The sequence below is a fragment of the Pterocles gutturalis genome, unplaced genomic scaffold, assembly GCF_000699245.1.
Source record: "Pterocles gutturalis isolate BGI_N339 unplaced genomic scaffold, ASM69924v1 scaffold1737, whole genome shotgun sequence".
Lineage (NCBI taxonomy): Eukaryota > Metazoa > Chordata > Aves > Pterocliformes > Pteroclidae > Pterocles > Pterocles gutturalis.
The window spans coordinates 27,582-42,054 of NW_010107600.1; the positions used below are offsets into that span (position 1 = coordinate 27,582).

The 14,473-nt window shown below is 50.1% G+C and overlaps 1 protein-coding gene across 1 annotated transcript in view; it reads left to right on the forward strand.

Moving 5' to 3' along the window:
- The first annotated feature begins 1,629 nt into the window (after positions 1-1,629).
- ACAP3 (ArfGAP with coiled-coil, ankyrin repeat and PH domains 3) overlaps positions 1,630-14,473 on the forward strand; it is a 31,833-nt gene continuing 18,989 nt past the window's right edge. Inside the window, 4 exon segments of the mRNA XM_010088143.1 lie at positions 1,630-1,681; positions 5,161-5,280; positions 5,763-5,816; positions 13,473-13,531. Of these exon segments, the coding sequence (XP_010086445.1) occupies positions 5,182-5,280; positions 5,763-5,816; positions 13,473-13,531 (212 nt within the window). The 5' untranslated portion in view covers positions 1,630-1,681; positions 5,161-5,181.

A 14,473-nucleotide genomic window follows, 5' to 3' on the forward strand; every position in this document is an offset into this window, starting at 1 on the left:
GTTCCTGGGCTGTTGTTGCTATGGCAGAGAGGACTGAAATCTTCATGATGATGCTTTCTGCCACTGCTACGGAAAGGCAAAGTCATTTATCTGTGCTGCCGTGGCAGTAACCAGCAGCCCGGTGAGTCGGTGTTTCAGGACACTGACAGAGCACCCAGTCTTCCAGAAGCCACCTGTTTCCTTCTGCGGTGTCTAAGAGAATATGGCAGAGTTTTGAAATACTTTTCTGGGTATTGTTTGTGCTGGGGATGGCCATACTGACTTCTGAGTTTTCTCTAGTTAGGGAGGAGAGAGTTGTTTATATATCTTTTTCTGAAACCAGTGAATAGTCGATAGCAATTGTATGAAACCTCCCTGTTGGCTGAGACGTTGTTCGAAAGAACGCGGCAGTACGACTGAAAAGTAAAGAAATTCCTAAACTCTAATAACCAATCAAAGGTAATTTGCAGTCCAACGAGAAGACCTGTCCCTTTGCTGCCGTAGCGGTATTGATTCACCTGGCTCCAAGTCACATCTCTCCCCTGCTGTTCTTTCAGCTGGCACATGTTCAGCGCTGGATTTTTTAAAGCCTGAGCGTAATATTTCAGAAACCAACCTTTTAAATTACAAGCCCACAAATTTAAGAAGCTCCTTAAGTGAAATTTGGATAGCGTATCCATGGTGCGTAAGGGTGGCGTGAGGCTTACCGCATTTCCAGGTGTGTGGTTCAAGAAACAACTGCTGGAGTACAGGCATCAGACAGCAGCGAGCAGCTCTGCGAGGGAACGCTCTCAGGTTCACGGCGCTCACTGTTGGACTCTGGTCTCAAAAAAAAAAAAAAATCATTGCATACCGCATGCCTCAGTCTGGGAATGCCTCTTGCAACTGGCTGATGTCACGGTAATATTTCACTTTGGGAGGGAGGCCTGGTGACCTTTGCAGCTGGATTCTAATAGCCTCTTACTGTCACATCTGTCCAGTGACGTGGAAAGAAAACAGATCTGATAATCACGGAGCAGATTTATCTGTATGTGAGCAAAGCCCCGTGGGTGTCAAAGAGACTTGGGGTGTTCAGTGACAACAGGACCAAGATGTGTTTCTGCTTGAGTGATGGTTCCTAACGTTCGAAGGACATAATTCGCCATGTGGCTGCACTTCAGGCGCAGTTATAGCCTAGAAAATGGGTGTTGGTGGTACTGAAGCAGGCAATTTGTGCCTGATATGAATGGATATGAATGGATATGAAAGGTGTAACTGGTCGTTTCTGTGTCACTTGGCGTTACTGCCCATTAACAGCATTGCTCGCAGAATCAGAACAAGGCCACTAAATGAATTTGCTGAGTGTTACTCCCACAGCACACCTGAATTCCTCCATGCACTGACAGAAGACAGCATAGCCTCCGTCTCTTTTCCCAGCCCTGTGGATTTCATTCCTGATGAGCTGTGATCCTTCTCTCAAATAGGTCAGACCCAAGCTTACGAAGCAGCAGGAAGCTCCAATGTGGGAAGTGTGGATCCCTCCTCCTGTCCACCAGCACGCATACCTTAGTCCCTCTGATCTTCACTCATCTGGGACTTTCTGGCTTCTTTCCCAGTCATCATAAACAGTCAATTAATTATTTCTTCTTGCTGTTGTCATTGCAGGGCAACCCTTGATGAAGTGGAAACAGATGTGGTGGAGATAGAGGCAAAGCTTGACAAGGTAAGATGGGGCAGCTTAGCGCATGGGTTTGGAGAGGGACTGGTGAGCTCCTGCTTGGGAACATGGCACCACCAGTGTCTAAAAAGTGAGCCCAGCTCAGGCTGTCTGGGGTTGTCAAAGGACCATGTCTCCCTCTGCTGACAGGTACCTGCCAGGACTCCTTTGTGACTGCCGAAGGAGCTTGGACAAGAGGTCCAAGCTGCTAATGCTGAATGATGGCCTTCTTGTTCTAGTCCTGGATCTCGGGGGACTGAGACTGCTGCTCCTGCTGTGGCTAGTTATTTCAGTGCTGTCTGTTCCCCCTCTGCACTGCCTTGCTGGTGGTATTAAGCCCTATGGGGTAGGAGCCGTTGCGTGTCCACCGCGGTGTTGGCTCCAGGATGTGAGGAGACACTGGCAGGTAAACAAGGGGCTGGGTTCAGGCTGATGATGGTTAGCCAGGCTATGTGCTTGGGACCATTTTGGCCATTTTGCATTTATGCTGGTGATTCTTTGCATCCAGTTGGTGGTCTGGATCTGTCAGAGGCTTTATGATGGAAGGCAGCTTTTCCACCCCCACTCCTCCTGATAGCCAAGTTGTTCCTAAAAGAGAACAGAGAGAAATGAAGAAGAGGAGCCAGAAGAGCTGTTGGCTTTTTATCTGCAGATTTCCCAAAGCCAGCAAGGGATGAAACTCCTGTGACTGATGGAGAAATGTGCTTTGTTGAAGTCACAAGCCTTAGGCAAAGCTGTGTCCTATAAAACCTATTTACTACTCAAGCTGCTTGAAATGGGTATATGCAGAAGCTAGCTAGTCTCACTGGTGAAATCTGCAAAGGGATTTGGGTTATCTGTTTTCTTCTGTGGAAGAGGGTGAGGCTCCAAAGACAAAGCATGGGGCAAAACTTGCTCTGATGCCAGCGCTGCTGCTGTCAGTGCCCCCTGAAGTTGGATGACTTGGTGAGCCAGGAACAATCCTGGAGCAAGGAGGGCAGGGGAGCCCTGGGAGTTTTTCAGGGCTCTCAGCTTTTTATTGTTCAGTGCTTGGTTGCAAATTGCTTCGAGCTCCTTTGGGTGAAGACTGCATTAAAACAATATCTCGTGCAATTTTGGTCTTCCCCTGACAGCAGTTACAGGGCGATGTTCTGGTAGTGCAGAGCGGGCGGACATTTCATTCTGTTTGCAGCGTCAGTGCCCCTGTCTGCTGCAGAGATGACCACTCATGCAAAGTGCTGGCTCAGTCGCTGTCAGCAACAGGCTAATCAGGCTGGGGTCCAGGGGAACTGAAGCTGGAGTTTGCATCTGAAGAGCCACTGAAGTTCAAATTAGTTTCTCTGAGGGTAACTTTGGACCAGACTCAATCACCTCCATTGCTAATACATCAGCCTGGGGTGGCCCGGCCCCTCTCCTGTGTACCAGCTGGGTGGGTGCCCTGCGCAGCCTTTCTAGGGCTTGATGGAAATGTTTGGTGGTTCCCAAATAGCTGGCGTGTCTGGTTCTTAAAGAGAAGCAAGCTGGCAAGGACTGACTGTTTTTTCTCTGCTTTTCACTGTGCGCCCGAGGGCTTAGTTTATAAATGATTAGCCTTGTAACACCTGTTTAAAGCAGAGGTAAAGGGCAGCCTATGTGATTCATCCAAGGGAACACCGGAGATTTGGGCTTATTGCTGTTTCCAAGAGATTTCCTTCATTCTTTCCTGCGCTCCATCCACAAAGCCGTCATCGCTCCCCTAGGGAGCGTGCTTGTGCTGAACGCCCTTCGGTTACGGGTAACACAGCCTTGGCCACAGGGCTTTGCACAGAGGTATGCTAGAAACCGCCACGTTGCAGAATAGGCTGGATTTCCTTTCCAGAGGATCTGTCCAAACCCCTCGTGTACGTCTGGGCTCCAGATGTGACAGGAACTGCATCTGTTTGCTTTTCTTCTCTGGGCTTGGATGGGATAGTACAAATCTGCTAGCATCCAGTGCTGTTCTGTCAGATTGCGTGGACAGGAGGGGACGTGAGTGTGAAAGAGTGAAGCCTGTACTATGTATACACAGATAGACCACGTGTGACTGTATATATATACATTCAGATATATTTTTGCAGAACTGCAGACAGAGGCAAGCAAGCTGGTTCTGCAGTGCATGCATGTAGGTTAGACCCTAAAGCCTTGTGGCTGCATAAACAGAACAAGCACCAAGTCCAAGAGCAGGACACCACGCTGCAGTGGGGCTTTGGCCTCAAGCCAGACTTGAGAGCTGCTCCTTCCCAGCCTGCAGGTGAGGCTGGTTGACAGGGATGGATGTTTAAAGCCATTTTTCATTAGTAACATTAATATCCCCAAAAAGCTCCTGGATTTTGAGAATGGAAAACTTCAGTTCCGAGTGTTGTTCATTATCAGCAGATAAATTTTTTAAATTAGTTAAAAAAGCCTAGAACGAAGTGTTGTTCATAATCAGCAGATAAAGTTTTTAAATTAGTTAAAAAAGCCTAGAACGGGGGTGACTTAAAAAACAAACAAACAATTAAAAAATCGTGCTCAGTGACCAGCTGTTACTGTTGCAAATCTCTTGGGCCTTTAGTTTGTGGATTTGTCTTGTTTAAGGTAACTTTTTACGAGGAGCTTTGGCTGAAAGGAGATAGGCTAATGGCCAGGAGTGCTGGCTGAGCTGATGCTCCAGGCTTTGCAGCCTGTTCCAGGCACGCTAAGGCAGTTTGCTGTGGCTCGGAAGTCTGGGAATGTTCCCTGCAACTGTTAAATTATCAGAAGTTTATTAACTGTCTGGAAATGTTTGCCTGTGCTGCAGCAAACTAATTCCAAAGGGAGGAAGCCGCCCCATTTTGCTGCAAGTTCCAGGTACTGGGAGCTTTGTTGTAACAAGGCTGGTGATGAGAATCGGAGCGTGTGTAGCTTGCTTAAAGTTGTTAACGTTTCTTGGAACAAAGCTCCTTCCAGGTCCATCAGAAAGACTGTCCTAAGTCCCAGGCAGCCCGGAGGTGTATGCTGTAATTGCTCACAGCACACCAGCAAAGTTTCCTTGGGCTGCAGGATTTTGGGAATTGATTTGTGAGGGAACAGAGGTTTTCACAGGCTGCACGCAGCAGACGTGGCTTAAGCTGTTCTGGTCAGTTAGTTGGTTTAAAGGAAAACATGATACAAAAGCATCAGGCTGCTAAATTCCAAAGTGAGAGCGATACAAGGCTCCACAAGTATACAGAACAGGCAGCTGGGCTCAGCGACTCGGCAATCCCGAAGAGCAGCAGGGACGTTCTGGACAGTGTATCGCTTCCACCCAGCGCCAAGGAGCCTGGCCTCTCCCCACTCCATCTCTGCGAGCAGGTTCCTTTCACTGCAGTCCTGGTGCCTCAGGGTAGAGTCTGTAGAAACCCAGGAGCGTGGATGGCATCCTGTTCTAAGGGTTGGGGGCTGTGGTGGTGCAGGTTAAAACCAGCCTGGTGACCGTTCATTTCGATGTGATCAGCGGCCCATGGGCTCACTCCTCTCTCCCTGTGCAGCTGGTGAAGCTATGCAGTGGGATGATCGAAGCGGGCAAAGCCTACATCACCACAAACAAGCACTTTGTCAGCGGAGTCCGGGACTTGTCACAGCAGTGCAAGAAGGATGAAATGATTTCGGTAAGTCACCCTGTGAGATGGAGGATGGGGGTGTTAAGCTTCCTGATGCTGTGAATGGACCATATGTCCAAGACCTGTTTAAGTAGCCATTTAGTGTGAGATATTATTTTTGGTGGAATATTTTTGCTGGCAACACAATGCTGAAAGGTCAGAGTCAGATTCATCGTTTGCAGGGAGAGCTGGACTTTTAAGAAGCTGCAGTGCTGGCAAGGTTGTTGGAATCTAGGTCAGTAAGCATCAGTTCTTTAGGAGACGCAGGGAACCAGCCTACACAAGCGACAACTGACATGTTGATTTCAGCACTAGACTGGAAAGGACAGGGAGTCTATGAATTCAGTGTCAGACGTTTTTGAAACCCTTCTTGCCAAATGGCAGAGTGGCTCTTCAGTGGCTTTGGGAGAGTCTCTGTCGGCCATTGAACCCCTGGGAATGAAGGGCAGCTGCTTCTATTCACTGCCAGTTCTCTTTACCTTTTCTTGCAGGAGTGCCTCGACAAATTTGGAGACAGTCTGCAGGAAATGATTAACTATCACATGGTAAGATTATGCTTCCTCCTGTCGTTTTGTGTGCTGATGGCAGCTGATTGATGGTCTCCTGTGTTTGCCTTACTTGACACTGCACAAAGCCGGGGTCCACGAAGGGAGTGTCTTTCAGGTTCCAGTCCCTGCACATTGCACAGCCAAGGGAGCAGCAAAGGGCTGGGAGTTGTTGTTGCCTCTTGTAACAATACTGGGTTGGATGAGCTGTGAGGCTGTGTACTCACAACGATCCGTCCTGATGCACCATGTCCACTAGGAAATGGGATTTCCACAGGCCTGCGGAGGAGTTTCCACTTAGTGAAAGGTTTTGTGCTGCTGCATGGGTGCCTTTTGGCTCATTTCAGATCAGAGGTGTACAGTGAAGATGTAGAAGGGTGAGGTTAGAGAACCCTCCATCAAAGGAAGAGGAGAGCTCACGAAGGGCCTGCACTGCAGATGCCTTCTTCTTCTTTTTGGATAGCACAGGATTTTTGTGTCCCCCTAACAGAGCCCAAGGGGTTAGAATCCACCCTTTCTCCATCCCAAACATCCAGCCATGGCGTCTGTAAACCTCAGAGAAGAGGAAGGTGCTTCACGCTTGGTGGCTCCATACCAGACCCACAATTTTAAGTCTGTAATTCTGTAGGAGCTTAAAGCACAAGTGCTTTAAAGTGAAGGAAGCTTCAGGGTGTCAGCACTGGACTGACCCACTTTTGTGCCGTGATGCCCCCGTCAAAATACATTAGGCACGAGGCTTGCTTTTGGGATGTGAGTTAACCACGTGCAGCTGGAGAAGAAGCTGCATCAAGTCCATTTTATTATTTCATGAAGCAGATGGGAAGGCCATTTCCTAGTAAAAAAATGACAGGGAGAAGAGGCACTGCACACGCCGCTCTCCTAGAACTGTTAGTATTTGGGAACAGTCAAACAGCTGCACAGCAGTGTTGTTGGTGGGGAGAGACTGAAAAAAACAGTGTGAGTGAAAAAACAGAGAAAGGTGTGTTTGTGTCAAAGCAGAGGAAGTCCAACCCTGATTTTCTGATGCTGCTCGAATTCCCTCTGAAAATGTAAAACCTTTCTGCCAAGGAGCATATGAACCCCAGGGAAGCTGCTGCTTTGTTCCCAGGGATCACATCGCAGCTGCACTGATAGGGGCAGGGCTGAGGAGTCCGTGCAGCCCAGCCACGGGAAGCAGTCCCAGCCAGAAACCTCCAGCTCCAGAATGCCGTCTGTAAGCTCCGCGACGCCAGCTGTGCAGCATCCCCTGGATCCCTGCTCTCTGCCAAAAGTGGCACTTCTGGGATTGCTCTTCGCTCAGCCAATTAATAAGCAAAAGGACCCTTCCCAGAGCTGTCACATCCCCAGCTGATGTGCGATAACCCTTCCCATGCACCCCACCCTGTTCCGCAGGGCTGAGCTCCCCGCTACGTGTGACTCAGGGTTTGTAAAAGACAATATTTCTCTTCCACCAGCTGCATGCATGTGGGGAAATGTGCTGAAATCCTCCCTGCCCCCAGCCTCTGGAGAGCACCCTCCTCCCTGGGTGCACAGCAGCGCATCCCTCTCCAGGAAACGGCTTTGGGATGGCTGCTGCATCTTGAGCCCTCTGTGCCGGCTGTTCAATTAGCGGAGTTATTTTTAGTGCCTTCTGCCGTCTCCTTTGTGTGCGCCTGTGCGTGTGTGTATGTGTGTATCTTGGCTCATCCGTGGCTGGGGATCTCAGCTATGAAACAGTTGTCAGTGCTTACTCTAGGAATGTGGCCAGGACAATATGTACAACTGGAACAAGTTAAAAAGAAGGGAAAATATCCCCCAAAAATTGGTTGGAAAAGCTTGTTCTATAACTTTATTGCTAGAGCGCAGGACCCGGAGAGGTCCTGATTCTAATTCAGCAAAATCCAAACATAAAACCCACTAGAATGTAGATGATGAACACACTGAGCTCCAGAGCATCCCCACCTTCCTTTTAATGCACAAGGAGGAAAAAACATCAAAGCAGTCGTAGAGGACAGATGCCAAAAAAGAAGGTTGAATTCAGAAGAGCTGGAGTCAGTGTCCTCTGCTTTTTTTTTTGTGCTCTTAGCCACAAGCATTTGGCTAATGCCTTACTCCTGTCAAAGCGTCCACAGAAGTTAGAAACCTCAATACCTTTATGGATCTGAACTATCATCCATTTATGTCTCAGCTTCCATATCTGCAAAAAACATTTCAAGTGCTTTCCTGTCTCGGAGGGGCGATTGGGAGGACACACAGACTAACGACTAACAGAAGCTCTGCTAATTTGTGCCAGGCAAATGCCAGGATTGTCATGCCAGCTGCTCAGCTGGGAGGCTGACTTTGCTCCCTGCTTTTGAAAATGGCCTTCCAAAGTCTTGGGCAATTAGTTTCCTAGGATGTTCTGTTCAGAAACCTACACTTGGTGGCTTGAAAAAGAGCTTCCTCCTGGTGTTACAATGCTGACCTCTTGAGGTGTCGCTGCAGCTGCAGATGTCCGTAGCAGCACCAGCAGCAAAGCCCACGGTCCCGCTGGCTGCCGTGTCACTGCGCAGTCAGATTCAAGGCAGGATGCTGTGCATGTGTTTCTCTCGGTGGCTGCACTGTGTCTGCATGAATATTATGTTTTGCTTTAGGGAGGCTGTCATTTCCCTCTCCTAAAAATCACAGCAGTGTGTAGGTCCGCTGAATTCCTGTACTCGTCTTTTCTCGCAGCAATTCAGTGCTCTGATTCTCAGCTGTATGAACGCTACATTTCATATCTAAGGGATGAGGGTCCCCAGCCTCAGGCATCCTAGTACCTGTACCTGAGATTCTGAGTGTCCTGTTATTTGTACTGCTCTGTACTATCACTCTCCTACCAGCCAGGAACCTTTGCCTGAGCGCAGAATGAGCTGACGTTCTGCAGAAATGCCCCTGCCTGTCTCTGGCTGGTGCAGCCTTTGCAGCACGGGGCACGGCTGAGCTGTTGGAAGGATGCTGGACCATCAGGCGAGCTTCCCTATGCTGGTTAGAGGTGCACGCTCCATGACAGGGAAGGAGTTTCCAGCTCCCTCTGTGAGAGCTCTGCGCAGCGGGTGGCAGACAGGGATGCCAGAGCTTTGCAGCAACCTTCCTGCTCAGCTCGCAGGAGCGAACCGACCGTTTCCTTCCGCATGAGCCTGAGTGGCATGAACGGGAATTCTGCTCGAGGGCCTGAAGGCTCCCCTGTGACCCCTCCTCCTCACTACATACCACGCTGGAGTGAATACATTTTGACTGTGCCTTGCCAAGCTCTTCAGCACTGGAAACGCTCCTTGCTTGTCTGCAGACAGATGCTGTGCTGGCAGCTCCAGAACCTCGGTGCGTGTTTGCCTGCCTCCTTCCTTCCTCCTTATCACCCTCCCTAAAACAAGGAACAGGATGAAAGGATAGCAATCTGTGGGAAAACAACCTTTCCCTCTTTTTAGAGAATCTGATTAATGTAATTCCATATGTGAGTGTAACAAGGTAGCTCCACAGGCAGAGGAGCATAAAGTTGCCATCAGTTCTGGAGCAGCAGCTGATAATCACGGGCTGTTGGATTTACACCATGAGGCTGGGCAGCAGTGTTCAGAATTACAGCAGTGCAGAAGCTCACATCTTCTCTTCACCCCATTGCCAAAGGCTGTTAAACCCTAGACTTGAAGTAGATTTTGTTCCCCTAAAACTTCTGGTTAGGTCAGAGTTCCCTGTGCTGCGTTGAGCTTCGTTGATTCCTGAGCTTTCCTGTCTGCCATAAATCACTGCAGCTACGTCAGAGGAATCCTCCAGCAGGAGCAGCTTGCAGGGGAGATGTAGCTCTGCGGAGCGAGCCGGGAAGCGTTTCGCGCTGACAGGAAGAAAAGCCACCCAGGCTGTGATGAGTCAGGCAGGCAGATGGCAGATGCCGTGCGTGGAGGGCAGCGGGGGAGTTCAGGGGGAAGGGAGAAGGAGGGGAAAGTGGAGAGTGCTTCCACGCTGCCTGCTCTCCCCAGCGCTGGGTGGACCACCTGCATTTTCCAACAGCGCTTGGGAAGGGTCCAGGTGAATTTCGACAGCGGGACAGGTAGCTGGAGAGAAGAGGAAGAGGTGGAGAGGCCAGGACAGACCACCAAAGCCGCTGCAGCCCTGACGGTGCCGTGTTTGGTCGGTGTAAGAGGCTTGTCGGCAGAAGGACCCATCTTTGGGGAGCAGGGTGTCTGACAGCAAGGCTGACATAAAGATTATTGCTGATCCCCTTCTTCAGGTTGGGGAGGGGCGTCACTTTTGTTCCCCAGCTGATGCTCAGAGCCAGAATCACGCCTGGGCAGCCCGTAGCTGACAGCCAGCCCCACCAGCCTGGCCACGGCTGCCTCTGAACCACAGACACCCCAGTGCCCCAGTCTGGGAGACTGCTGACCAAGACCGGATAAAAAGTTCAGGCTCTGATTCCCAGGCCACCAGACAACCAACCCTCATTTAAATGCAACATAAACCAGTCCCCAGACTGTTTCTGGAGATGTTGGTGAGAACGAGGCCTCCAGACCGGCCGTGAGGGAGTTCGGCGCAGAGACGTGACTCATCCCGCTCATGGCTGCGGTGGCCGGGGTGGTGAACGGTGGAGCTGGAGAGGGGACAGCTGCCTTAGTCCCTGCGTCAGGCAGCTGCACAGGAAGCTCCACACCCTCCGTCTCCTCAGCTAGGGCCAGTTGTTGCAGGAGAACGGTTGGTTCGCTTCACGATCTTGATCTCATCTCGGGCTGTGGCTCTCAGGGCTCTAATAGACCTGAATGGCCCCGACCAGCTTCACCTGGGGCCTCCACCCACACCCTCCATTTAGGCTCTACTGAGGGTCTTCAGGCTTGGTTTGAGCTTTGCTGCAGGAGGACAGGTCTCCAGCTCAGCTACAGCCACACCCAGCTCTGGACCCTGGTGATCACAACTCCCAGACTGATTTTTCTTGCTTGATGCTGGACCTGCCTTGTCACTGTGGCTCTGCCTGGAACTCTCTGGGCCTCATTCTGATATGTGGACTGACTTCCCAGCTTGGTCTTAGACCTGTCTCTTTGCCATAAACTTACCTGATGATCTGGGGGCTTGCTTGAATCTGGCCACCATCTCTGGACCTGCCCTGTTCCCTTGGCGTGGCGGAGTAGAGCCTTGGCTGGTGCGGCCACGACTGAGCTCTACTCACGCGCTATTCCTCTGTGCACCCGTGATGTCGTACTTCTGCATGTAAGTGCTGAGAGAAGCAGCCCACAGCCAGGCAACCTCCCAACCTCGCTTCTCTTTTAGCTTCTGCTTGGCTTTGGAGCCCGGTGGGGTGGACTCTTGTAAGCCCTGCAGGGAGTCCTAGAGGAGGGCTGTAGCAGTGGCATCCCTTTGGATCTCTGATGCTCTGTATTTTGATTTCTAGGCTTACAGTTCCAGGAATAACATCCTGCGCCACTGAAGTTGCTTTCATTTCTTGGGGGTGTGAAATTCCCAAGTCTCCTTTCAAACACAGGTTTGGATTGATCCCATTTCTTCAGAAGCCCATGCTGGGAAAATGAAATGTAGGATCTAGCCTTTTGCTGCTGTTGGGCGAGAGCGGTGCTAACTCCCCTCTTTCATGCTGACCCTCCTCAGGAGCAGATGTGTGTGAGTCACAGGCTGGACTTCTCATCCTTGGTGGAGGCTAAGAGAGAGGGTGGGGTGGTATTTGGTCTGGAAAATCTTAAAACAAATTATTTGTTCCAAGTATGTCTGGGAAAGGAGAAGAAGCCAAGGGATGATTTTTTATATTTGAAACTCTAGCTCTGTTTATTTTACATTGAAAATTGAATGGAGGACCCACTTGAAAATATTCCCCTGGTGATCTTGCCTGGCAAAATTAATGAGGAAGCAATAAAAGTAAGGCTGGTATCATTGGATGCTTCTCAGCAGAGGTGCTGCTGGCAGGAAAGGCAGATTCATTACCTGGTATCCCCTCCCAGGGGAAAGGAGTATTGCCACAGCAGGAGATAGGTATATACGGCCCGTCTTCCTTGGGTGGGCAGTTCTCCTGTTCTGATACAGATATATTTAAATTAAAATTCCACATAGAAATGTCCCTGTGCCACAGGTATAGGAATTCTGCTCATGTGGGTATCACGAGTTCAATTCCCTCTCAGTAAACAGCTTAAGTAAGGAACGGATTTGTGAGCTCTCATTGTTAGACCTGGACTGAATCCTTAGTTGATTATTCTTCCTAGGCAGCCTGAGAACAAGCCCGTGCTGTGGCAGGAGAAGAGCACAGGAGCTGCTTTTCCCCGGCAGGGATGGTAAGGTGGGTGTAGCTGCTCTGCACTAGCGCTGCCGGGTGTGGTATCAGTCATCACCCAGCAGGAACAGCCTGCATTTCTGTGAAGCCCTTTAATCACACTGGTTCCTGTCCACATCGTACGTTTGTGTAGCCTGAGTTAGCTTTTTATCAAGCTAAGGAAGCCCTGTTCCTTAGCTGTGTGGTTTGACTTTTGTGTACCCTGGAATCCCTTCTGTCCCAGGGTCCTTGTCTGCAGTCCTGGCTATGACATACAGTGTCCCATCCTTTCCCTGATCCTAAGCAAATGTGTTATCCTGGCGGAAACCACTGATGGAGACTTTCCAGATGTGGGTGCAGGTGGGCACCAGCTGGCTTTCTTGCTGTTCGCCTGTCCCTGCGTGGTATCATGAGTGGAGGAAAGCGTTGTCAGTGCCCAAACATCACTTGGAGAAGCTGCTCCATGGGAAAAGCTGCAGGCCAGTGCCTCTTGGAGAGAGCGAATGGATCCCAAGAGCAGTAAACAATTTACATTGGTAAAAACGCAAAGCTGGGTGGTCTTGGGGTTTTCTTTCTCTCCCCCTTGCTTTGCATCTGTTCATATTTAGAGACTGTTCATGGCTGTTTATACTCAGCCTAGCGCTGGCATGTTTCTTGCTTTGTCCTTGGCTGCGGCGATACACATAATGAATGTGTTTGAGGCTCTGCAGCCAGCGCTGCCGCTTCTACGCAGAGCGCTTTGCGTTCTGTTTGGAGCAGGACACCTGTGCAGTGTCAAAAGCAGGACTTGCTCATCTCCTGGTGGGAGATGTCACATAGGGAGGACATCTGTGTCTGTGTGAGTCTGCTGGTGCTGGAAGGAAGGGTCAGGAATGAGCCAGAGTGGTTTTGCTTGTTGATTATTATAGGGCACGAGAAAGTTAAAGCTTGTGACCGCCTTGGAGCGTGTGTCACATGTTGGATCTCTGTGGTGCCTTGCCAAAACCAAATCAGCGTGTGGCTGGATGTGCCTTCAGTGATTGTTCTTGTCTCCTTCCCTAAGTGATGGTGTTGAGGTGACAGTGCCCTCCTCTGGCAAAACGATAAATTTGAGACTCGGGAAAGACCATTAAAAATGGACTATAAAGGCAGCTGCTCCTACAAACACTCCTCTCATGAAAGTATGTTGGTGGCAGAGGTGTCTTTGGGCTATCCAGAGCCCTGGCACAGGTTGTGGAACTTGCAGTGCAGGAGTTTTGCACTTGTAAGGGAGCACTGCAGCTACTGAAAAAAGTTATCCTTTATGGCAGCTATCAAGTAATGGACACCACTAAGCCCTGAGTCCTTCACGCTGAAGGTCCTAGAGAGCATTCATGGATTTCCTGACTCCTCAGTGTTTTGATGTTTCAAAAATATTTTATATTCTTTTCCTTCTCTTTCAGATCCTGTTTGACCAGGCTCAGAGGTCCGTCCGGCAGCAGCTGCACAATTTTGTGAAAGAGTGAGTATTTTTCTTCTCAGTTTGGTCTTCAGCTTCTTGAACTTCCGTTGAAACAGAACTGCCGCCTCTGTGTCACTGCTGAAGCTTGGAGCAGAAGGGACACTGAAGGACAGAGGTGCTACTGTGCTTTCAGCTCGGACCTTGACCACTGGTTCAGTGTTCTTTGCTGATGGAAAACAAGCTTTACAATGCCATGGTGCGATCAACCTGGAATATTGCACATTAAAGATGTTAACGTGCACATGGCAAGCCTGAGGTGCAGAAGAACAGGGCCCAGGAGGTTAATTGGTTGGGGACAGCGTGTGCCTTTGATGAAGGCTCTCAGCAGGCTGTCCCTGATGCTGCTCCATTAGCAGGTCTCTGAGTGCCTCTTCTTCCCTGGTGCAGGTACCTGGCGCAGTCCAGGACCCCAGGTCAGCTGGATATGGGTCAGAGAGGCTCCGGAGTCCAGCTGGTTGCCATGGGAATTGTGAATCCTTTGGCAGCTGTGTGGCTTGGTGGAGGGAGGGGTCCCCAGCTGACCCCCCTGTTCCTCATCCCCATCTTCTTGGCTAGCACTCACCCTGCCCCCACTTTCTCTGTAATCGGTTCTCAGATGAGCTCAGATTTAATCTGCTTACGGCTGGCAGTGGCAAGGGGGAATTTCACCTTCCCTGGGGTCTGTCATCCTTGCAGCATCTTTGCAACTTACTCTTTTTTTTTTTTTTGAACTTGTACTGCTCAACCTCTGCACTTTCAGGCCCTGGTGCTTTATCTTCCCATTGCTCCTGCCCTTGGCTGGAAAAATAATTTCTACGCTTGGGACCATTTTGAATAATGCACCTAGGGCCAATCTGCAGCTTCCTGGCTGATGGTGGGCACAAAGGAACAACGGGAGCTGTGCCCTTGCACGGTGATTCGTGCATATCCGAGAGGGCAATATTTCCCCTCTGACCTGCCCTC